The 23,832-nt window shown below is 53.8% G+C and overlaps 4 protein-coding genes across 4 annotated transcripts; 2 read left to right on the forward strand and 2 right to left on the reverse strand.

The window, feature by feature from the left end:
* Positions 1-931: 931 nt before the first annotated feature.
* Positions 932-3,817, forward strand: March9 (membrane-associated ring finger (C3HC4) 9; the record flags this gene model as incomplete). Its single annotated transcript, XM_013521025.1, is given in 3 exon segments — positions 932-1,087; positions 2,021-2,213; positions 2,968-3,817. Coding segments are annotated over 3 exon segments (684 nt in total), but the record flags the coding sequence as incomplete, so codon positions are not given.
* Positions 3,818-6,783: 2,966 nt separating this feature from the next.
* On the reverse strand, positions 6,784-11,381 carry LOC102011841 (25-hydroxyvitamin D-1 alpha hydroxylase, mitochondrial). The gene is made up of 9 exons (XM_005397416.2): positions 11,114-11,381; positions 10,317-10,507; positions 9,714-9,916; positions 9,428-9,628; positions 9,173-9,345; positions 8,805-8,977; positions 8,572-8,650; positions 8,089-8,286; positions 6,784-7,752 (listed from the first exon to the last, which is right to left on the reverse strand). Exons 1-9 carry the CDS (start codon positions 11,306-11,308, stop codon positions 7,639-7,641), a joined length of 1,527 nt encoding a protein of 508 aa, XP_005397473.1. The 5' UTR covers positions 11,309-11,381; the 3' UTR covers positions 6,784-7,638.
* A 1,443-nt stretch (positions 11,382-12,824) lies between these two features.
* Mettl1 (methyltransferase like 1) lies at positions 12,825-16,344 on the reverse strand. Its single transcript, XM_005397420.2, has 6 exons — positions 16,214-16,344; positions 15,388-15,551; positions 13,875-14,059; positions 13,676-13,789; positions 13,445-13,546; positions 12,825-13,302 (listed from the first exon to the last, which is right to left on the reverse strand). Exons 1-6 carry the CDS (start codon positions 16,324-16,326, stop codon positions 13,147-13,149), a joined length of 834 nt encoding a protein of 277 aa, XP_005397477.1. The 5' UTR covers positions 16,327-16,344; the 3' UTR covers positions 12,825-13,146.
* Positions 16,345-16,903: 559 nt separating this feature from the next.
* Mettl21b (methyltransferase like 21B) lies at positions 16,904-22,420 on the forward strand. The gene is made up of 3 exons (XM_005397419.2): positions 16,904-17,104; positions 17,211-17,322; positions 21,589-22,420. The coding sequence occupies exons 1-3, from the start codon at positions 16,928-16,930 to the stop codon at positions 21,978-21,980; spliced, it is 681 nt and encodes a 226-aa protein (XP_005397476.1). The 5' UTR covers positions 16,904-16,927; the 3' UTR covers positions 21,981-22,420.
* Positions 22,421-23,832: the final 1,412 nt, after the last annotated feature.

Genomic DNA, 23,832 nt, shown 5'->3' on the forward strand with positions numbered 1-23,832 from the left:
GAGCCGGGGGCGGGGCTGCGGGGCTGGGCCGGCCCGACCCGAGCGGGGACGCGGTGAGCGGGGCGGCTGGGGCGACTCCTGGAGTGCGTGTTTGGGTTGGGGGTCAGGGGTCCCCAGGAATGGGTGGGGCTCCGACCTGGCAGGGCTCAGCATCCCTCGTGCCTGGTAAGCCGGGGACGGCTCTTGTCACCCGCTCGGCTGACCGCCGGGTTGCCATTGGCTGAGGGACCTGTTCTCTCCGAGGTGAGCAGCAAGACCAGAGGGTCTGCTCCTCCTCGAGGGCAGGGCCCGGCCGGCTCCCTGCCTCACTGCCGCCCGGCCGTGCACTTGGCGCTCGCCGCCGTCTGCAAGTTTCCACTTTGTTCCAGGGAGGCTCCTTTGTTAAATTTTACGGGCAGAGTTGTCCCGGGATAGTGCCAGAGGCTGTCTCTGCGTAGTGAGTAGTGACTCCTTGGTGAAGGCGAACGTGCTCCGCTCCCGCCTGGAGGATTTCTCCCCTTTTTCATGCGTGGAAACCGAGATCCATCGTCCGTCCCGCTCCCCCAAGTCTGAAACGCTGTGCAGTGCTTTAGTGATGGGGTGTGGGAGGGAACCGTGGCTTAAGGCTCTGGTCCTCCCTTCCCTCCGCGTTCCAGGGGGAAGCCTTCTTAGGGGCAGTCTTAACGACCGCTCCAAATTTTAGGAAAAAGAGAAGACCCTGTCTTCCCTCCGACTCCCATTCCTCAGGGCCTTGGTATGGGAGGCTTTCCTTGAGCTCTCACCACCTTTACTGCTGCAGTCTTAGCCTCTTGTCCTGTTTGGGGTGAAAGGCCTGAGTATTCTAAGGCGAGAGAATGACTGACCTGAAGAGGAGGTTTCCCTCTCTAGGAGCGCGGCCGAGTCGGGTCCGGGTGGTGATCGTTGACGGGACCCCTCCCCACTCTTCCTCCAGGGGGAGCTCCTGAGTCCCTGCCGCTGTGACGGCTCGGTGCGCTGCACACACCAGCCCTGCCTCATCCGCTGGATCAGCGAGAGGGGCTCCTGGAGCTGTGAACTCTGCTACTTCAAATACCAGGTCCTGGCCATCAGCACCAAGAACCCGCTGCAGGTGAGGTGTGAGAGAGGAGGCAGCCCTCCGAATCAGAGACAGTCTAGGGAGCCTGTTTTATCTGTTTAGTATTTTCCCAAAGCCAACCCCTCACACACCCCATTAAGGCAGTCTCTTGTGTAAATCCTTCTTTTATTCACAAAAGCACTTACTGGGTGCCACTTGTGTTTTAGGTCCTGTTCTGGACGCTGGGACAAAAGAAAACGAAAAGATGATAAAGTTGATGATAGCCAACATGTAGAATTTTCTCTATGTTAAATTTGGAGTAACTTTCGTTGTTGTTGGGTTTTTTTTTGTTTTTGCAATTTCTGTTTTTTTTTTTGAGACAGTCTTGCTATGTAGTGCAGGCTGACCTTGAACTCAAGGCGATCCTTCTGCCTCAGCCTCCCAAGTGCTAGGATTTCCAGCTAGGCATATGCCACCATGCCCGCCTTGGAGTAACTTTTAGTCTTCATAATAATCATAATGGTTAGGTATCATTGTTATCCCCGTTTTGCAGATGAGGACATTGATGCACTAAGGGACTTTAAAATACCCAAAGTTACTCAGCCAGTTAGTGATGAAGTTAAGTTTGGGATTCAGACCTAGATGTTTTGGCTTCAGAGCCTGCTTTTCTAAATAAGACAGCTGGGCATGGTGGCGCATGCTTATGATCCCAGCATTCTGGGAGACAGAGCATGAGGATGGCAAGTTTGAGCCTAGCTTGGGTAATTTAAAAATAAAAAAGCTGGGTTTAAGCCCCCAGTACCATCATCCATCAGAAAATAAAATAGTGTTAGACAAATGCTTTGTTTTAGGTTTGAGCAGAGCACAGAGGAAGCGTGTGAATCCGGCCAAAAGGGCATCGGGAAGAGTCCTGAAGCCCTGTCCTCCGAGCTGCCCGTCCCCCGCCCGCCGTCCCTTTCTGTGACTCAAGCCCTTTCTCGCCCGCAGTGGCAGGCCATCTCCCTGACGGTCATCGAGAAGGTGCAGATCGCGGCCATCGTGCTGGGCTCCCTCTTCCTCGTGGCCAGCATCTCCTGGCTCATCTGGTCCTCACTCAGCCCTTCAGCCAAGTGGCAGCGGCAGGATCTGCTCTTTCAAATCTGCTACGGCATGTACGGCTTCATGGACGTTGTGTGCATAGGTGAGCGCCCTCAGTCCCCCACCTGCTCACCGTCTTCCTCCTGCCCACTTCACACCTCCCAGCCTGTTCCTCAGTGTCATGGCTGTGTTTTCTGCTTTTGGGGCCTTCAAGGCTATTCTGATTTAATTTTATTTATTTATTTATTTATTTTTTGGTTTTTCTCCAGTACCAGGAACTGAACTCACGACCTTGCGCTTGCCAGGCAGGCGCTTTTGCCGCTGAGCTAAATCCCCAGCCCCCTGATTTAATTTTAAAGATAAAGAATGAAAGCATAAGACAGACATAAACAAAACAACACTCAAAAATAGAAGCAATACAGAATTTCAGACAAGGTGATAGGAAATTAACAATGGTTGTTGTATTACATATTGTTTTTTTTTTTTTTTCCCCCGGTACCGGGAATTGAACTCATGACGTTGCGCTTGCCAGGCAGGCAGTGTGCCACTGAGCTAAATCCCCAGCCCCATGTATTGTTACTGTCAAATTGGTTACTCAGTTAAACAAATACAGACATGTATTTCAGGCTATTCTGGGGCTGCTTCCTTCCCTGCTTCTCAGCGTCCTTTGCAGGTGTGTTTTCTCTCTTTTTTTTTTTTGGCACCAGGAATCGAACTCAGGGCCCTGTGTTTGCCAGGCAGGCGCTTGTGCCGCTGAGCTGTATGCCTGGCCCCTCTCACCCTTAAGATGCATACTTAGGCCCTGTGGCCTAGGTCTTGGCAGCACTTGACCCTACTTTCTTTTTCCTCTTGCTCAGGCCTCATCGTCCATGAAGGCTCTTCTGTCTACCGAATCTTCAAGCGCTGGCAGGCAGTGAACCAGCAGTGGAAAGTCCTGAATTACGATAAGACCAAGGACATAGGAGGAGATGCGGGGGGAGGGACTGCGGGGAAGCCAGGCCCCAGGACCTCACGGACGGGCCCTCCTGCGGGGGCCACCAGCCGTCCCCCAGCTGCCCAGCGCATGCGGACGCTCTTGCCTCAGCGCTGTGGTTACACAATCCTGCACCTCTTTGGACAGCTGCGGCCACCAGATGCCCGTTCCAGCTCCCATTCTGGCCGAGAGGTGGTCATGCGGGTCACCACGGTCTGACCTGGACTCCAGGAGCGGGGGTCTTAAGTCAGTGGATCCGCCAGGGATGAGCTCTCCTGGCCGCTGGAGGTGCCAGCTGGACAAGGTGGGGCACTGCTGTCACCACTGAGGATCTCCTTGGGCGCCTTCGCTGGAGACATTTTCTGGCCTCTGCTGCCCACTGGGTAGAGACACCTGGATGACATTCCAGCCCCCACTGACAGCTCCTCATACTCATCCTGAGATGGCCAGTGAGCAGGAGGGGGAGAGCCGCTTTTCTTCCCTGGAAAGAACCGTCTTTACCTCAGCTCCTAGGGCCTTCCAGCCCCCTGGCTCCACCGCGGTGACTTGGTGAAGGGGGACCAATGCCAGAAGAAAGGGGCTGCAGACCCCCATTCCCCACCCCATGGCCACAGGGCACCTGGCAATAAGACTAGTATACATGGACCTCCCATTCCCTGCATGAGGGCAGGGGACTTCCCCCTGCCCCACCCCCCATTGCATGGGGGAAGGGCATAAAGAATCATTTATATGCACGTGGAGACTCCTTTCTCATCCGGGGCTTCTCTGGAGGGTTAGGAGCCATGGGGAGGTTTCTCTGCACAGGTCGCAAGTCCCAGATGCAGCAGTGGGTTCCGACTTGGAGGCGTGGCTCCCACCTGCTGGTGAATAGTTCCCATTGGCTGCTAGATGGCAGCGCGCAAAGGTAGCTAAGGAGGGCTGGACCTGCCACCTGCCGGTTACGGGATTTAGCGAAACATCTCTCAGCTATGGTTTTCCTGTCTACCTCATAGAGTTGGAATGAGGATAAGTAAAAGACAGGTTGGATCCCATTGCAAAGAAAATCAATAATGGCATGGAAAAGATGGTCTCCTTCAAATAGTAGCTGGGTAACAAATGCCGAAACGTGTTTCTCCTCGGGAGTTGCGCAGAGCGTTGGAGTTCTGTGCTGAGTGGCATAGTGATACGGAAACGGAAGATAGACGTCACACGTGTTAAGGACTGTGGTTATGTGTAAGAACGAGAACTCCTCTGAATGTTGGGGTCTAGGGGAAGGGGAGAGCCCACTGTCTTGTTCTAGAGACCATCTGAGCGCTAGCAGTCCTTCCCAGGGACTGTGCTCACCCGGAAAGTGGTAGCAAGTGCACTTGGACCCATCTGAAGTGAGTGGGAGGGACGCCTCCCAATGTTATGCGTGTCTGACACCAGTTTAAGCCATTTCCACGGCAGTCCAGGCTCCCAGGGCTGGTCCTGGTGTTCCCAGCTAGTAGTGTTGATAAAGGTACTGTGGTTGGAGGGCTGTGTACAGAGAAAAGGTAGGGAGGACTGGTTGAGAAGTGGCTCAGTGGGCCGGAGGAGTACTGAGTGATGGAGTGCTTGCCTGGCGTGCACAAGGCCTTGGGCGCGATCCCTAGCACTGGAGGGTAAAAAGTGGGTCAATCTGAAGCCTGGTCCCTTTCTTGTGAAGCGTGGGGGCTGTGTATTATATGAATGATGGTGTCTTTTAAGTGAACCATTCATCAGCAATTAAAATAATTCCTTCATACATTGCTAAAATCAGACCCAGAGGCCTTTTTTTATTATTGGTCCTTCTCTGAGGGACGTCCTGCTCTGCGTGTTCCCTTGGGATGTTCTGGAGACAATGGTGCTTTTCTGAATGCCCACATAGCTTTCTTGTGCATAGTCAACCTTAATCTCGCCCCGGGGGCGGTGGGCGGGCGGTGGGGTGGGGTGGTGGAAAAGGGCTGGCTGCTGTCCATGGTGCTGGCAGCCAGAGTCGCTTGGGGGTGTAGGAATCCAAGCCCGATTGGGGTCTGATTCACTTCAGAGTGCTGAAGCACATCGCTTCCAGTATCTGAGGGTATCAGAGTGGAGAGGGAACTAGAGCTGAACCCTCCATCCCCCCAGTGGGGAACTTTTCCCAGAGACATATTCCTCTACACTCTCCAGTTGGGGAGAGAGAAGGGTCAGAATGTTGATTTTCCACTCACAGAAGAGCTGGTGGGAACCGGATGGAAGACGGCAAAGCAGAACGACTGCTAATACTTGTACTGGCAGAGAGAGGTCTCAGGTAGATGGGACACGTGGGGCTTCTGTGCCAGGCCTGGGTTGTCCCCTGTGATAGATCCACGTGGAATCTTGGACATACCCAAGAGCACAGGCAGTCTTTATTTCCCCTCTGGTCCTCCAGCCAATATAACCCTCGCTCCATCAGCCCTAATGGAGAGTGTGGGGTGGGGGTTGGGGCCCTGGTCTCCTCTTTCCTTTTTTCTGACTTGAGTCTTCGCAGGAAAGGGGTCATGGGCACTGCTACTCTCCAGCGGGGCACTTCTTCCTTCCCAGCGGGACATGTGGGTGGGCAGAGCTCTTAGGACTGGTTCCAAGGGACAGGATCCCATCGCAGGCTGAACTTTAGTCTCCCTTAAAGCTCAAATCTGCTAAAAATCAAGTTCTTTAGATCCAAGTTGAGTTGGATGATAAGAGAGTAGAGGTAGAGACTGAAACGTAGAAGAATTGAAAAGAGGTACAGTAAATGCACACCCTGGAGCCCTGGGTGAGACTTCAGCATGCCCTGCCCCTCTAGATCTTGCATGGTTTGATCCCCCACAGAAGACTTGGTGACTGTAGAATTTCTGTGGTCAAGGAGATACGTCCAAGAAAGGGGTAGAAATGGTGTGGAGGAGCAAGAGGTGTAAAGTGAAATCTCCATCGTTAGCCAGCTAATGTGAAGGGTGGGAGGACAGGAGGAGAGGCAAGTCCAGACACAGGGAGGGTAATCCGGGATATGGATTGAGGTTCGCAGAGTGCTGAGAGATTTATTTGGATGGAGGATGAGTTAATCCGCATACAGCATAAGAGGAGTACTGTGCCTAGCCTCTGGGGGGTGGAGAGCGCAGAGTGCTGAGTCAGGGAAACAGGCTTCTTTGGCCCACCCTGCTTCTCCTGCCTTGGTGCCCCAGGGCTTCTGGCTACCCTCACACCCAGCTTTTATCCTGTCTGACTCCACTTCCCTGCTTGTTTTTTGCTTGTTTTGTTTTTGTTTTTTATTTTTGTTTTTGGTCTTTCCCTGAAGGAAATCATCTTGGAGTAGCTTTTCCAGAGAAGGCAGAGTGGCCAATATAGGGTGTCTTTCACCTCTAGGACTTCTATTACCAAAGAGTCAGTTGCCTCTGCCCATTTCTGCGAATACCTAGCTCCCCAACCCACTTTACAACTTAGCTCCTACGGTTACTTTTCACCACCACCCCCTTAATCTCTTATAGGAAGCAAACTAGACTTGGCTCTGTCCACTACAGACAGAAACATGTCTGAGTGTGGGCCGTAAAGGGTGCTTGCAGGCACCCAGACCTCCCATTGTTATGGGAATCACTCCCAGGAGCTAAGAAAGCAAGGTGGGAGAGGGGCATTGAGATCTTTCAGGGAGAGTGAGAAAAGTAAGCCAAAAGTCAAGGATGAAACATTTATTTCTGTTTCAAAACTTATGAATATTAAGGGGCTGGCGTTTAGCTCAGCAGGATAGCGCCTGCTTGGCAAGCATGATGTCATGAGTCCAATTCCCGGTACCGGAAAGAAGACCAAAAAAAAAAAAAAAAATCAACAAAACTTATGAATATTAAAAAGAAAAAATACCAAAAGCAGGGTCCTGGGCAAGAACAGGCCCAAAGATGCACCTGCCTGGCAGCTAAGTGGTACGACAAGCCCACTTAATGGTGGTCAGAGAACCAAGGAGATTTAGACAAGTGCTCTACCACTGAGCTACATCCCCAGTCACCACGGAGATTTTTTAAAAACATCATAAACCAGGCTAGGCCAGATCCCTAGGGGGAAGATGAAGAAAGAAGAGGGTAGGCAGTCTGGTCTGCTGCTATCCCTTCTGCCACGTGGTCCAGATTCAATGTGAAAATGGGTATGGTATCACCTAGGCAAGACAGCCCCTGACTGGGGATATACTACCAAATAGTACTTCATCCTTTCCTTCAAAGAGCTCACATGCCTTGAGGGAGAACCAGCCAGGTACAGATCGGATGCAGCTACTTGGCTTATGCACAATAAATGCTTAGCCAGCAGCATCAACGAATGCAGTGGAGGCACCAGAGGAGAGATGGAAGAGTCCTTCAGTCCATCCAGCATTAAAAGTTAACGTCTGAGTTGGCCTTTGAAGGGTGCATGTATGGCCGGGAGAAGTGAGTGTGCTTTTCTGGCCCTACTGAGTCAGGTCAAATTAATACTTCAATCTGCCGTGGCTGCTCTATCCACTCTGGTCAGAAGGCCTCAAGGGGAAGGTGAATCTCTTGGCCTTGTGCTTAATAAAGCGCTGTGATGACAGCAGGTGATGACGACAGCTTCCTTCTAATGGCTATCTGTCCACAAACTGTAGATTGATGCTTCTTTCAGGCACCAGGACAGTCCGGGTCATAGGTCTGACTGGGGGAGCACCCGGCTCGGGCAGCACCTCAAAATGGATCAGGATCTGGAGGGGAGAGAGAAGGCTATTAGTAGGAGAGGGGGATCCAGAATGGTGCGATTTATTCCTGAAGGCCATTCTTAGTGTTAGAACGGTCAATGTTGGGTGACACCTATGGCTGGTAAGGGACTTATTAGTCAATGAGAGGAACAGATTATAAAAGTGAAACATGGTCCAAATAGCCTTGCTTACAAGGCCTATAATGGGATTATTATATTTCTGAAGATTAGGTCTGCTAGGTCTTATACGTCTTCCCGTGCTTGTGAGAGCACAGGAGCTCACAGCTTGGGAGGGTTTGGGTCTCTCCGGTCTGGACATTGGTATAAAGCCTAGATCACTCACCTGGGCCAGAGCCATTTGCAGCTCAAGCTCTGCCAAGCGTCTTCCTATGCAGCTGCGCTTGCCAAAGCCAAAGGGAAGAGATGCAAATGGGTGGGGGGCTGGGCTCTGCCCCAGCCAGCGAGCTGGGCGGAAAGAATTTGGCTCTGGGAAGTGGGCAGGGTCCCTCGAAGTGGCGTAGTGACACAGAGAGACCAGTGTCTGGTGGGGAGGAACACACGCCTGTCAGTTTAGGCCCAGGAAGCCTGGGTGGGGGGACCCGAAGAAGAGGATCCATGGGGTGGGACCAAGGCAGGCCCTGCTTGCAGATAGGGAGGTTTTCTGGGGGCTACTTGTGGAAGAATTTCTCTGCTGGCCCACTGTACCCAGGGACAGGCGCTCGGGTCAGTAGTGTTTGAAGGGCTTGGGGGAAGTGTTTGAGCGCAGAGCTGGGGCCTGTGACAGTGAGGAATGGCGCAGGAAAAGGGGCTCGTTGGTTTTGCTCACATTTTTGGGGATAATATAATCACCCATCTGAATGTCTTTGTCTGGAACACGGGAATTTCCAGGTACCACAGGGTACAATCTAGGTTAAGTAAAAGAGACACAAAGGTGAGGCTGGGGGCTACAGCCCCCCTCATCGCCTCTAACTTCCACACCCACGTTCGGCCATCTTTCTCTCCTCGCCCACCTTCCATGCCCCCGCGTTTTCTCTAACTCCGCCCCTCTCCCCGCCTCACCTTAGCACTTCCTTGATCACGGCCCTCAGCAGGGGCAGCTGGGACAGCGCGGCGGCTTGCGGGTGGGCACCGGAGCCCGGGCCCAGGGTCGCGGTGATCTCAGAGCGGAGAGCCACCTGCACTTCAGGATGCCGGGAGAGCTCGTACAGGGCCCAGGAGAGTGTGTTGGACACCTGAGCGGACAGGTGCAAGCGTCCGAGGTGTTAGGAGGGGACCCAGCAGAGGGGGCAGAATATGCGGCAGCCTGGGGCCAAGGAGGTGCTAACCCAAGCTGGTCTACACAGGGAATCTTCTGAAGCAGGAAAGTGGCCCCAGAAACAAGAGAAGCCAAACTCTGAGGCGGGGCTCCGAGCACCAGGGCACCTCACCGTGTCCACTCCAGCCAGCAGCAGCTCTGTCACATTCCCCAGGATGGACCGGGCAGGCCACTTCTCCCGGAAAAGAAAGTAGGTCAGATGCGCCCCAGACGGCATGTCTTCCCCGGGCTTGCCCTGGTTCCTCCTGGCTATCTCGGCCTCTGCCCGCTCCACGTGCTGCTGGGCTGCGTGGAAAGAAGGCGTGCTGACCGCACTAGCCCTGGGTAGCTTCTCATGCCCCATGCCCGCCTTGCTTCTGAGCTTTACCAAATGCAAACATCTGGTCCCAGTCTCGGCAGAGGCGATTCCAGGGTCCGGGCACAAAGCGGTGCAGCCAGCTGGGCATTGCCATGGTCAGCAGCGTGGACACGAACACCGATCCCACCGCACGGATGAAGGTCTCTGTATCCGGGGGCACCTCGGCCTGCAGGCAGCCCAGACGCGAACCCAGCAGCACCGCGGCTATGCCTGGCCGGAAGGGGGCGCAGTCAAGGCACAGGGGCACCCGGCCCGTGTCGCCCACCTCTGCCCCTCCCTCCGCTTTAGGACTCACCCTCAAGCCCAAACTTGTAAAACTCTCCCGCCACGTCCCGAACCAGGGCGGGCGGCCCGGGGCTGCGCCCCCGCTGGCGCCTTAGTCGCCGCACAAGGTCGCGGACCACGTCGTCCAGGGGCCCGGCGTAGCCAGCGGCCGCTTGAGGCCGGAGGAGCAGCGGGGCCAGGCGGCTGCGGAGCCGCTGCCATTCTCCGCCTTCCCTGCGCGGTGGGGACGGGGCGCGTCAGGGGGCTCCACTGGGCGGCAGCGGCGCGCAGGGGGAGGATTGCGTCCGACCCCCTGGATACCGAAACCTGCCCTTGCCTGCGCCCGTCTTCCCTTTCTCTTCCCCTTTACCCACTTCCCGCCCCGGCGCCCGGGTAACTTGAGTCACAATCACTCTAGATCCTGATACCCTCGTCCATCGCACCTGTTGGACAAGGCGGGGCGAGCGCCGGGCTTCACCTGAGTTTGGACGCGACCGAACGGAGAATCCCGAGATGCAGGACAGTGGGGAAACCGAGGCCCCTCCCCTAAGCCCCGCGCCACAGACGGCGCCGTGGCGACCCGCCCGGGAGGGCACTGGGCGGGGGCGCGGGGCGCGGGGCAGCGAGGACTCACGCGGTGAGCAGGCCGCAGGCCCGCCGGTGGCGGCGACGGTGCTCCGCCCAGGACGAGAAGCTGCAGCGTTCCGGCCGGGGTCCCTCCTGCCGCAGCAGCCGCTCGATGAGCGCAGGAGCGGCCACGTACACCGTGCGCACCGTCCCGAAGCTGGCCGACCACACCGGGCCGAAGCGCGCCGCGCCCTGCACCTGGGGAGCACCGGCGCGGCGGACGCTGGGACACCGGGCTGGGCTGGGGGCTCTCGGCGGTGCCAACGTCAAGGGCGCGGGCGGAGCCTCTCGAGTGCCCGACTAATGTAAACTTTCGGATGCTGTGAACTCTCCCGTCCCATGGAAGTTTGCGTGTGATGGACAAACGGAGGAACTTTGCATAAAGCGGATGTCCAGGACCTCTCTGCTCATCTGGGTTGAGCTGAGGTGGAGAAACCCTGAGGGTTCCCCACCGGGACCGGCTCTCTCAGACTGAGTTCCCAGGGAGTCAAAGGAGCGCAGCTTTAAGTCAAACAAGCGGGGAACACTGCGCGCTTTGTCTTGCCTGCGCTCATCCCGGACCTTCGTGTAGGGTCTGCAGACCGCTGCCCAGCGAGAAGGCGCTCAAGGGACACCCACGCTGGATGCTGGGGCAGACTACCGCTATGAAGCCACCTCCGCGCCCCAGCACGCCTGTCCCCTAACTTACGAGTATCACTGCCAGCTCCCCTCGCCCCGCGTTCCACACCATCTACCTTCCCACCCTAGCAAAGCAGCTCCCTCACAGCTCTGGGTCCCAGGAGGCACGACGGCACCCGCTTCTACCTGTAGCTCGTGTAGCCTCGACAGACCCCCTTTGCAGAAAAGTTCAGCCAGGAATCTAGGCACGGAGGGGCCTGGGATGTCCGCCAGGCTCCGAGGTGTTGAGTCGGAGCCGCGGGAGTTTAGTGAGGCGCCCAGCTCGGGCGCACAGCGGACGCGATGGAACACTCTGGAGCCGAGTTTGAAGGACTGGGTCATGGTCCAGCTCAGGGAGACAGCGTGAGAGACTGCTTCTCCGGAGCATCATGCCGGCTTGCCCAAACCCCTATTTAACCCTTGGGTGAGGCGGTGACCATGCCCCCCTCTCGAAGCTCCTCAGCCAATCCCTCGCCCCAAATGGTCCGTATTGGAGATTAGCACCTAGGCACGGTAGGCGGGGTTAACACTGACTTCTTGGCTCCTTGGGATCTCATGTTGCAATGAGCCTCAGGGGAGGGGTGTCTATCAACTTCTCTGGAGCTAGGGCCCTAGGTTTGTGGCCTCAAGGTCTCTTCCTGGGAAAGGCGATTTAGTGGGGATTACACGAGGTGGTCTCCGCTAGTGCCGCCACCTCCCCAGGGAGCCAAGCTCCGTCAGGCCCATCCTCCCACGTTCTCCATCCTCCAGCTCCTCCATGAAGCATGAGGCACAGGTGTGCCCACATCCTGCTCTGCACACGTGAGAACTTCCTCGCACTAGTCACATCTCCTTTCCCTGTGCCTGACACACCGGACACGTGGGCCAAAATGCTTCCGGGCATTTGTTCCTTGGGGAGAGGGGTTTCTTGGGTGAACAAGCCCTCTCCTTCCAGTCAAGGGAATTTGAGGCCCGAGGAACAGAAATGAAGGACCTTTTTTGCAAGCACACAAGTTTGGATATTAACTCTAGGCCATTGGATAGCAGCGCAAGGGCTAAGTGCAGGCTTGGAATCTCCAGCTGACTCTGTCTCCTTGGGACAGCCTTCTGTGCAGCAGCCTCTTTCCACTTTGTTCAGAAAACTCCAGTTTAGGGGCTGGGGATTTAGCTCAGCGGCAAAAGCGCCTGCCTGGCGAGTGCAAGGTCGTGAGTTCGGTTCCTGGTACCGGAGAAAAACCAAAAAACCAAAAATAAAGAAAACTAGCGCCCTGGTCCTAGCCCCTCCCTTTCTCCCTCCTCATAGCAGACCTTCTGCCAGATAGCTCCGAAGTTCTGGAATCCAAGGTCAACATGGAGGAGCGGGTCTCCACAGCTTCACCCTCCCAGGGGCTCTCCAAAGACAGTAACCACAAAGGGAGCACAGAGCCAGGCTGAAGGTGCACACCTGTAATTTCAGCACCCTGAGAGGCTGAGGCACGAGGATCACAAGTTTGAGCCCACCCTGGGCAACTGAGCAAGACTCTGTTAAAAAAACAAAAAAGCTGATTGCCAGGTGAAATTTTAGGCAGGGAGCCGGGCATGGTGGCACACGCTTGTAATCCCAACACTCAGGAGGCTGAGGCAGGACAATCATTGGGACTTTGAGACCAGCCTGGGCTACAAAGTGAGCTCAAGGCCAGCTTGAACTCCACAGCGAGACCGTCTCAAAAATAGACAAAAAAACAAAAACAAAAACAAAAAAAGTCTTAGGCAAGGAGAACAAGAGGAGGCATGTGATACACACCCTGGCCTTTCCTAAGAAACAGCAGCCAGCGTGAGCACGTGTGCACACTCATGTGTTATCCCCAGGACTGCAAAGTAAACACAACTGGACAGGTAATTTGAGCCAAGCAGACAGTTTAGACAGCGGGGCACTGCATTCCTCACTCACTCCAGCTGAGAAGGGCGTGCTAAGGGACAGCAAGACCCCACACCCTCCCAAAAAACCCTCCAGTCCAAGGTCCTTTAAAGTCAGCTTCTTTTCTTTGTGCTGGCAGGGAGGGACAAGGAGCTGCGCGGCGCTGGGAGCGTGAACGCAGGTTCTCCTAAGCTCTCGGAGAGACCGAAGCCTCCCAGCTCCCCCAGTCTCAGCTGGGAGGGTCAGGGGGTCTGACTTTCTTTCCAGTTCATGGAAGATGGGATCCAGCTGAGAGAGGGTACAGTCAGTGACCAGGCGGGGTGGGATTCGGGGTCACTGCCGGGAGGGTGGGATCCTGTATTCTCCGGAAGATGGCTGGGAAACTCTGTCCTCCATTGCGTAGAACTTTCTTCCCCTCCTCGGTTGAAGTGCCCAGATGTCCCACAATGGGGTCTTCGCTCTGGGAGAAGGAAGCGTGCCCAACTTTCACACTGTCCTGGGCCTCCAGACTCCCACCCGCTCCTCCTGGCCCTGACCTAGGTTCTAAGAATACAGAGTTACTCCGAAAAGGGTCTGCATCTTTGCAAAGACGGCCCGCTTACCAGCTCTTCCAAAGGCACACGCTCAAACAGGGGGTGACCTTCCAAGTGGGTGCACATCCACTGGTGCAGCTCCAGCACATCGGTTATGGTATATACCAGCCCCTGCACAGGCGAAATTACCCTTGACGGGGCTACGTGCAGCTGAGCAGCCTAAGTGGATCCCCAATTAATTCTCAGCGAAGGGTCCCTCCACAGGCCACTCGCCCCATCCTCCTCCCACTCCCGGCTCACCCCAACCCTCAGCACGTAGGCATATTCCGCTAGCAGTGTAGGACTGATGATGCGCCATTTGTGCTTCGTCCGTTTGAAGTGGGGGTCAGGAAAGAGGAAGAACATCTTCGTCAGCTGCGAGACAGCACCGACAGGGTTGTGAGTGCCCGGCCTGCCCGCCTGCCCACCTGCCCGCCTGCTCAGCCAGGCCCTTCCCCACCTGGCCCTTGCGGAAGAAGTTAGGCAGGTGCTTCATGGCGTTACTACGGAGACAGGCGATGTTCTGGAAGCCGCCTCCAGGGGCTGCACGCAGAGCTCGAATCCGGTCTTGTACGTAGTCTGAGACCTTCACCCGGATCTCCAGGCCCAGAATCAATGTGGCTGGGAACAGTGGCGACAGCTCCACTGCACACAGAAATAGCAGGGGGTCAGCAACCTCATACTTCCTGGGCGTGCAAAGGGGTCAGCGCAGGAAAGGAGGCCACAGCCCCCAACTGCCAGAGTCGGGAGTAAGGACAGAGATACTTACTATGTATCGTTTTCTACGAAGAAAATGCAGGAGAGCACTTTCTCATTTATATGTGCTTCAGTTTTCTTTCCTTTTTGTATTTTTATTTATTTATTTATTGTCATTTTGAGACAGGGTCTCACTACGCAGTTCAGACTGGCCTCGAACTCACTCTGTACCCCAGGCTGGCCTCAAACTCACAACGATACTCCTGCCTCAGCCTCCCGAGTGCTGGGATTACAGGCGTGGGCCACCACACCTAGCATTTTTTTTGTTTCTCTATTTTTATTTTTTCCTTTTTTAAAAAAATTTGTCCCTTTTTTTTTTTGGTACCAGGAATCGAACTCAGGATGTTGCACTTGCCAGGCAGGCGCTTGTGCAGCTGAGCCTTATTCCCAGCCCTGTTACATTTTTTTTTGAGATAGAGTCTCTCTACATAGTCCAAGCTGCCCTTGAACTAGCTAGGTCGGTACTCAGGTTGACCCTGAATTCCCAATCCTCTTGCCTCAGCCTCCCAAGTGCTAGAATTACAGGCGTGTGCCACTATACCTGACAGTTTGCTTTAGAGTTTTCACAGTGATTTTGTACATGGTCTTATTTAAACCTTATAATCTTGTGTAGCAGACTGTGAAGGGGAGAACACTGAGCTAGAAATGCTCAAGATCATAGATCTAAGAAGGTAAGCTGGCAGTGGGGATGCATGCTTGTAATCCCAGTACTCTGGGAGACTGAGGCAGGAGGATTGCAGGTTCAAGCCCAGCCTGGGCAACTCAGCTAGACCCTGTGAACTGCCATACAAGCCTGGGACAGTACTTACAAGGGGCACCTGAAATACATAAGAGGAGAGCAGAAAACGTGCTCTTGTGAGGGAGGGGAGCTGGTGGAATCCCTGAGAGAGACAGTTCAGGATCACTGGCCACAGTAGCTAATCTCTGACTCTTGTGCTGACTGGCTCACTGACCCAGCACTTGGCAGGTGAAACGGCTCACGCTGGGACTGCAGCCAGACAGGACAACCCAGGGTTTAACAGCCATTTGAGGCAGCCCCCTCCCTTCTCCAGGGCAAAGGCCACAGACCCAGGGTAGAGAAACGATGGAGGCTCTTCACTTTGATGTCACCAGCGTCTGTCCAAAGGGGAAAGGTCAACTGTAGCAGCTACCAAAAACCTGCTGATGGGGCAGAACCTAGGTCTCTCCTCGCTCCAGAGAAAGGGCCAGACCGTTACCTAGAAGGCCACCATAGCCACAGCCTATGTCTGCAAACTCCACTTGGGGCTGAACTCGTTTTTCTTCCGTGTCCTCCGGGTCATCATGGCTTTGATTTTGAGAGAGTGGAGCGAAGAACTCCGGGTATAGCTCAGACCAGTCCATCTCCTCTGGCTTCACGGGACTATTGAAAAGAGTAAAAAGAGTGAGCAGGCTGGTCGCGCCATTGCAAGATGGTACTGCGTGTACGTGGGCAGGTGCGGGTGAGAGGTAGATGGGAGGAAGGTTTCTCAAAAACCTGTAACAGCGGGCCCTGCGGCCCCAGCAGGTGCCGTGGAGACCCCCTAACACCCGGGGTGAACCACAGGCCCGTCGCGAGGCTCATGATTGCTGAGCTGCCCATCTCCGCTTTACGGGTGGATAGAACCCTGGCCGGGCAGCTGTCCTTCATGGGGCATATGTGGACCTCAGGCACTGGGATCCAACGTCATTTGTGTGCTCTGCAGGGAGAGCACCATGTAAGGAGTGGGGAGGATTGTGCATGTTTGCCTTTTTATTAAACCCAACAAACAAAACCGAAAGATGGCAACGACGACCCTCTTCACTCTAGTTTCAGCAGCAATTCCTTTCCCTTCCTAGACTTGGCGCTGCTACACACTAAGGCCAGGATGCCACACCCCCTCCGGACCGGCCAACTCCGCCCTCCGCCAGACCTCGCGGACCCACCCCCAGCCGACGTCGGCGGCCGATCCTCCGCGGTCCCGCCCGGACCGCCCCATCGTCCCGGCGCCCGCGCTCTCCGGGCCGGGGGAGGGACCCCGCCCGCCCCGCGTCCCGCTCGCTCACTAGCGCAGCGTATGGTCCGCCATGGGGTTGGAGTGAGCGCGTTGCCGGTAGTAACGCTTTTGGGGCTGCGGAGCCTCGGTTCCCGCTGCATTCCCAGTCTCGGCTCCCGCCATGGCGCGCGGCCCGGGTTCCACGGCATCCACGTGGAGACCGAGGCCCCAGGCGCAAGCTGATGACGCAGCCGCGCGCTAAGCGCCGGCCCCGCCCCTTAAAGACCCACGCGCCAATTCGACTGGGCTGGGCTGCGAGGCCCGCGCGGGCGGGAGGCGGAGGCAGCTCTGCACCTCTGGTCTCTAACTTGGCCGGCCCGGCGGGCCCGAGGTGCCCAGCCGCCTCCCTTAGCAGGCTTCTGCCTGGCCTGGTTAGCACGCTGGCAGCAGGCACCTGTGCACCCCACAAGTGAGAGAGTCCTGGGCGCCCTCTCTCCCACGGTGCAGTGAAGCATGGTTTCTCCGCCCCAGCGTCGGCCAGGTCTGCGGGGTCTGACCAGTGCGGCCCGACGTGGGTCCCGTCCCGCGTGCCCTAAGCACCGGGCGAGGGGTGCGGCTCCTCCTTCCACCTACAGGAAGTCCAGCTGGAGGGAGGAGGCCAAACTCGGGGGGGCGGGGCTCGGTGCGGCTGCGGAGCCAGGACGCCCTGCGGCCCCCAAACTCGCCCCGCCGCAGGCTCGGGACCCGCGCGCCCGCCGCGGTGCCCGGGCTCCGGCTCGGTCGGATGGCCCGCTCCCGCCGGGATCCGGAGTCGGACCCCGAGTCGGTGTTCCCTCGGGAGGTCGGGCTCTTCGCCGACGTTTACTCGGAGAGGAGCCGGTTCTACTTCTGTGGCCACGTACTGAGCATCACGCAGAACTTCGGGTCCCGCCTCGGGGTGGCGGCGCGCGTGTGGGACGCGGTGAGGACGGGGCTGCTCCCGGTGCGGGGCTCGGCGGTCCAGGCTCTGCCATATGGAGCCATCTCCACGACGGTCTTTTCTGCCTTTTTTTTTTTTCCTCCCGTAGGCTCTGAGCCTGTGCAACTATTTCGAGAGCCAAAATGTGGATTTTCGCGGCAAGAAAGTGATCGAGTTGGGCGCGGGGACGGGCATCGTGGGAATCTTGGCAGCGCTGCAGGGTGCGTGAGCTGGCGTCGCGGCGGGAAGCGGGGTGAGGGTGTGCAGTCCTAGGAAAGGGGTGTACTTTAGACCCAGCCCAGTCCCTTCCTTTTATCACCGCCCCCCCCGCCCCATTTCCCTGAGTGACCCGGACCTAACTGGCTGTTAAAGTCCCCAGGACAGTTGATTTGGGGGGGGGGGCAAATAAAAGCCGGGCCTTGTGTCTACCTCTTTGCTCTCCGTGACTTCACGGAGAATGCTGTCATTTAAACGCCCCTCGGGTGTTCTGTCAAAATGCACATATGGGGGAATCCCGTAGGACAGCAACCTGCTGATGTTAAACCTCATGAATGCTTCCTAACTTGCCTGTGAATATATGTTAGAGTCGGTAGATTGTTATTGCTGAGATAAATAGACAGGAATTTTGGAGGGCGAGAGTGAGTTTTTGGGAAGCAAGGACTAAGCATTAAGCACCTCAGACCTTAGAAAGGAAAGGATAAGGACAAAATTTCATCAGTTTTATCAAGAACCAGAAACTAAACAGGTTTCCCTAAGTTAGTAATCCAGAGGGCAGACAAAACCCCGTACAGAGAACACTCACTTAAAAACACGTATGAAGTCACTTAGATTAGCATGTACTTGTTCATAGGGGCATTACTGGGTCGCATTAAGGAAAGTCTTCCCAAAGGCAGACGCTCGTTCTTCTATTCATTCAACTAATATGTGTGCCGAGTCCTCTGTGTACCAAGAATCATGCTGGGTGTTGGGGATTCAGCAGTGAATGAAGATTTGCTCTCCCTTAGGAGCAGCTTGGGGTCTAGTGGGGAGATGGGGGAGATGCCACCCTGGAAGAGCTGTGGTGAGCTGGTGGACATGCTCTGGCTGTGTCTACTGCGTCTCCCTGTGGCTCCATCTAGGGGGAGCTCTGTGAGGTGGAGAAGTGAACAGGGTGAACAAAGAAGACTCAGAAAGAACAGAGGGTGTGTCAGCACCTCTCCGTGAAGGGTGGGTGGATGCCGTTCAGGTAGTCGTATTACAAGGGGACAGAAGCCAGATGTGGTGGCATACATGCTTGTAATCCCAGCACTCTGAGAGGCTGAGGCAGGAGGATTGCAAGTTCCTGGGCAACTTGGTGACTTAGGGAGACCCTGTCTCAAAAAAAAAAAAAAAAAGGGCTCGGGATGTAGTTCAGTGTGAAGGCCCTGGGTTCAATCCCCAGTACTGCAAGAACAATAAAAATAAATCTACAAGTAAATACAAAAAGAGACAAAGGCATCTCTGGGGATAGGAACACCTACTTTCACTTGCTCCTAGATTGCCTTCTCTTCCTTTATCCCCTATTTAGCTGCCAATTCAAATATCAGGGTGTTGCTGGGCGTGTGGTAGGTGATGGTGCACTCCTGTTACCCCAGCACTCAGGCAGCTGAGGGTCTCACTTGGCCTGGAACTCAGCGATCCTCCTGCCTCAGACTCCCCGGTGCTGAGATTACAGGCCTGTGCCACCGCCACGCTCAGGTTGACATCACCTGTGACTTCGCCATGCCCATTTTCACCCCATATGCATTATTCAACTAACTTTCTTTCTTTCTTTCTTTCTTTCTTTCTTTCTTTCTTTCTTTCTTTCTTTCTTTTTTCTTTCTTTCTTTCTTTCTTTCTTTCTTTCTTTCTTTCTTTCTTTCTTTCTTTCTTTCTGCCTTTCTCTTTCTCTTTTTCTTCCTCCCACCTTCCCTCCCTCCCTCCCTTTCTTCCTCCCTGCCCTTCTCTTCTTTCCTTCCTTCCTTTTTTTTTTGTGGTAGTGGAGATTGCACCCAGAGCCTCTGTGTGCTAGGTAAGTGCTCTACTACAAGGTCATCCCCAGTCCCAAGAATCACTTGATTTTATTTCCCAAGAATCGCGTGAATTTTCTCATGTATTTCCATTGGCAGCTCTCTAGCCTAAGTCAGCACCATTGCTTGCTTAGAATGCAGCAGGTAGTCCGACTGGTCGACCTGCTTTGATTCCCTGTTGCCTCCTAGACCTCTGTCTATTTCACCCAACAGTCAGAATGACCTGTTCTCTTTCCTTTTTGGCGTGTGTACATGTATGTGCGTATGTACATGCTTGTGTGTGGGGGGGTGTGGTCCTGGGGATTGAATACAGGGTTTCACATTGAACTATATTTCCAGCCCTTTTTGTATTTTTTTGGTTTTGTTTTTTAAAACGGTCTCACTAAGTCACTTAGTTGCTCAGGCTGGATTAAAACTTTTTTTTTTTCTTTTTGAGACAGGATTTTGCTATGCAGTTCAGGCTGGCCTTGAGCTCACTTTGTAGCCCAGGCTGGTCTCTAACTCACAATGATCCTGCCTCAGCCTCCTGAGTGCTGGGATTATAGCACGCTGCCACGCCCAGGATCCATTGATTTTCATATCACCCAGACTAAAAGCCAAATTTCTCCTTGATTGGGATCCAACCTCTGCTATTACCCTCTTCACTCGTTGTGCTCCAGCTGCTGCCTCCCCCACGACCCCTCTCACCTGTCAGGTGCAGTCTTGCCTCAGGTCTCGGTGCTTGCTGGCCTGTGGTTTGGTAGACTTTAGCCTGAGAGATCCACGCGCCACTGCTGCCTGCAGAGCTTTGCCCAAACGTAACCTGCTTAGTGAGGTTACCCCAACCATCCTATTTAAAATTCCATTCCCTGCTCTGACCCTCAGGCAGTTCTTTTCCCCTCTCCCTGCCTGGTGTTTCACTGTAGCACTTACTGTCATTTGACATGCAGTGTATTTTATTTTGTTTTTGTTTTGTTTGAGGTACTGGGAATTGAACTCAGGACCTTGCGCTTGCCAGGCAGGCACTTGTGCTGCTGAGCTATATCTCCGACCCCTATTTTTTAATTTTGTTTTTTGTTTTTCTCCGGTACCCAGGCAGGCGCTTTGCGGCTGAGCTAAATCCTCAGCCCCTTAAACTTTTTTTATTTTGTATTTCATTGTTGCCTTCCATTTCTTGCCACTAGGCTGTAAGCTCCAGGGGGGATTCCTGCCATCTGCTGTAGTCTCAGTACCTGGCAAATATAGGGACATGGTACAGATGAGTGAATGAAGGCTTGTATTTCCTGCCTCTCTTTCTATAATATTTACCGTGAGTGTGATTAGATTTTTTGCAGACCATGTGTGTATCTACTTCTGGAATGAAACTCAAGGAAAGGCGAGATTTTGTTCTGCTCCCCACTGTATACCTACCTAGCTCTTAGTAGGTACTCAATACATATATTTACTGCACGGATAAAACTTTCTGAAATGCTAATCTTCACTCCTGCTTTAACTCTTCTTTTGTTTATGTTTTTTTGAGACAGGGTTTCACTTTGTAGTTCCGGCTGGCCTAGAACTCACTATGTAGCCCAGGCTGGCTTCCAACTCACGGCGATCTTTCTGCCTCAGCTTCCTGAACGCTGGGATTATAGCCACTGAGCCTGGCTTCCCTGCTTTAACTCTGAAGACCCCTTACCTTCATTATCGAACTTGAATCTCTTGGACTTCTTCCTCTATGATTAGCATGGCGTAACCCTCCAGTCTTATGTCTTGGCATTTTTCTCCTTTCCACATCTCCTGAGATGCAGCTTTCTGGCTGGGTGCGGCAGTGCCTGCTTGTAATCTCAGCAGCCTTGAGAGGCTGAGGAAGGAGGATTGCAAATTTGAGCCCAGCCTTGGCAATTTAGCAGTTTAGCAAGAGCCTGCCTCAAGATTTTAAAAAATTTCTTAAAAATGGCTGGAGGAGGTGTCTCAGTAAATTCAATCCCCAGTACTGGGTTCAATCCCCAGTACCAAAAGGAAAAAAAAAAAAAAGATACAGCGTTCCTTGGATATGCCATGCTGCTTCCCTGCCTGGCCTTTGTATTCACTATTTCTCTGCTTGGGAAATGCACCTGAGTAGCTCCTGCTTGTCCTTTAGGGCTCAGCTGAGGTCACGTCTTCTGGGAGGCTTTCCAGACCCCTGCAGACAGGTTTGTGTCAGGGGGGTAGGTGTGTAGCCTCTCCGCAGAGTCCTGCCCGGGCTTCTGCTGACATCTGATAGTTGCGTGTGGGGCAGACAGGTTGAAAATTAGCTCAGAGAGAATGTTGATGGTGTAGATTGTAGAGTAAGGAGAATGCCAGTGGGGTAACACGGAGTTAGGGGCACTAGAAGTCACCGTGGACTTCGGGCTGTCAAAACATCGGCCTTTCGGCCTTGAGGTCACTGGACCTTCCAGGCTGGAGCCAAGAGCCCTTGGTTGGGCCTTCTGACTTGCATTTCTCCCCCTTGCTCTCTCTCAGGGGGGGATGTTACCATCACTGACCTGCCTCTGGCCCTAGAGCAGATCCAGGGCAACGTCCAGGCTAATCTGCCAGCTCCAGGCCGGGCCCAGGTCCGCGCTTTGTCGTGGGGGATTGACCAGCATGTCTTCCCGGGAGACTATGACCTGGTGCTGGGGGCGGATATCGTGTACCTGGAGCCCACCTTCCCTCTGCTGCTGGGGACCCTCCAACACCTGTGCGGGCCCCACGGCACCATCTATCTGGCCTCCAAGATGAGAGAGGAGCATGGGACAGAAAGCTTCTTTCAGCACCTCCTGCCCCAGCACTTCCAACTGGAGCTGGCCCAGCGGGATGAGGATGAGAATGTGAACATCTATAGAGCCAGGCACAGGGAAGTGAGACCCGCTTGATGTCACCTCTCCTGTCTCAGCTCCTTGTCCCAGTGAAGGAACTGCGTATCTCCAAAGCCGTCCCTTCAGCACCGTAAACGTGAGGACCAAAAAGGATCAATTCCTCTCCCCTCTTTCTCTCCTCCTTCCTTTCTGATTCCCTCAGACAGTCTGGGGCAAATACAGGGAGGTGCCTGCTTGCTGAGAATCCGAGAGTCCTGGCAGTGCTCACGTTTCCGCGCAGAGGAGGTTCCTAGCTCCTGTTATGGGAAGGTGCCCAGGAGTTTCAGGAGTCAGGGAGGTAAATAACACATTTGAGCAGTGGCTGCAGACTGTCTCTGATAACATCCGGTCCTGCTCTTGTCTGTTGTCTGTTTATACAGGATAGACTTAAAACAAAACAAACAAACCCGGAACTCCCCCCCCAAAAAAACCAAATTCTGTGGATTTTTTTTTTTCAGTGTTGGGGATTGAACCTATGGCCTTGCCTTCTGAGACAAGCACTCTATCACTGAGCTATATCCCCAACACTTTTCAAAATTTTAATTTTGAGATAGGGTCTTTTTTTTTTTGAGGCAGGGTCTCGCTATGCAGTTCAGGATGGCCTTGAGCTCACTTTGTAGCCCAGGCTGGTCTCGAACTCACAACAGTCCTCCTGCCTCAGCCTCCCGAGTGCTGGGATTACAGGTGTTTGCCACCACGCCTGGCTTGGAATTTTTTAAAGAGGAAAAAAATGAGTATAAAATGATCTCTTCTGAATCCAACAAACTTAGCTTTTGCTGGGGAGTGAAAAGGAAAAGGCCTCACACCACCTGTTTCTTGCTTTTAGACAGAAAACTCTAATAGGACCATGGCACTAATTGGGTGAAGTCCTCCCAGTTCTGCAGAGCTGCCTTTTGAGCCATAACTTTTCCTCCTTTCCAAAGCTGGAGCCCTGATCTCAGAACATCCTGCTGTGCAGAACACTGGCCCGAGTACTAAGTTCTTCTTTGGTTTTTCTTTCCCACCTCCATCAGTCCTTCCTTTGTAATATATTTTCCTTCACTTCTTGCCTCTTCCCACTGTGTGTGCTCTGGTTGGGGTTTTTCTTCACTTATTGCTTAGGCACATACCTCCTCTGGGCCTCTGCTATCATTTCTCACCATCAAGCTGTTTTGCCAACTCTTGCAGTCTTCCAAAGTCAGCTCTGATTAGCTTCCATTGCCTGTAGAAGCAAGAACAGGCTCCTCTGCTTGGTGCTCAGTCTGTTCTCCAGTGATCCCAAACTACCTCTCATTCACTTCGTGCTCCTCGAGCCAAATTACAAAGGCCTATTTTTTGTTTTGTAAGTCCACTCAAGGTTCCTGACTTCCCCATTCTTTATGATGGTTCCCTGGTTGGAAAGGGCTATGCTCCACATCAAAAATCTTCCTTATTCTTTGCCACTTTCCTGTAAAAAGCTTTTCCTGAGCCTGTTTGAATGTGACTCCATCTTTCCCCGACCTCTATGTGTTCCTCTTATGGGACCTACCTTGTCTTGGGTGGACATTTGTCTGATCCTTACTTTCTTACCATTAGATTACCTTGAAGGGTACAGCTGAGGTTTATTCATCTCTAACTCCCTGAAGCCTAACACAGTTCCTGGCTCACAGGTGCGCAGCAGAATGAATTGTTCATTCAACAAATATTTACTCTGTTTGTTGAAGCGACTCTATCTTCATCTCTAGACCCTGGGCAATTTTCTGAACCCACCCACCTACCTCGAAAGTTTGTTGTGAGTCATAAACTGATACCGAACATAAAAGCGCATTGGAAATAAAGAAACATAGTGTTACCCAGACGTGTTGTATGCATTATCTTTTGACTTTTTTTTATTTTACCCGTGGGGGTAATT

This window comes from Chinchilla lanigera, unplaced genomic scaffold (assembly GCF_000276665.1).
Source record: "Chinchilla lanigera isolate Chin_1 unplaced genomic scaffold, ChiLan1.0 scaffold00057, whole genome shotgun sequence".
Lineage (NCBI taxonomy): Eukaryota > Metazoa > Chordata > Mammalia > Rodentia > Chinchillidae > Chinchilla > Chinchilla lanigera.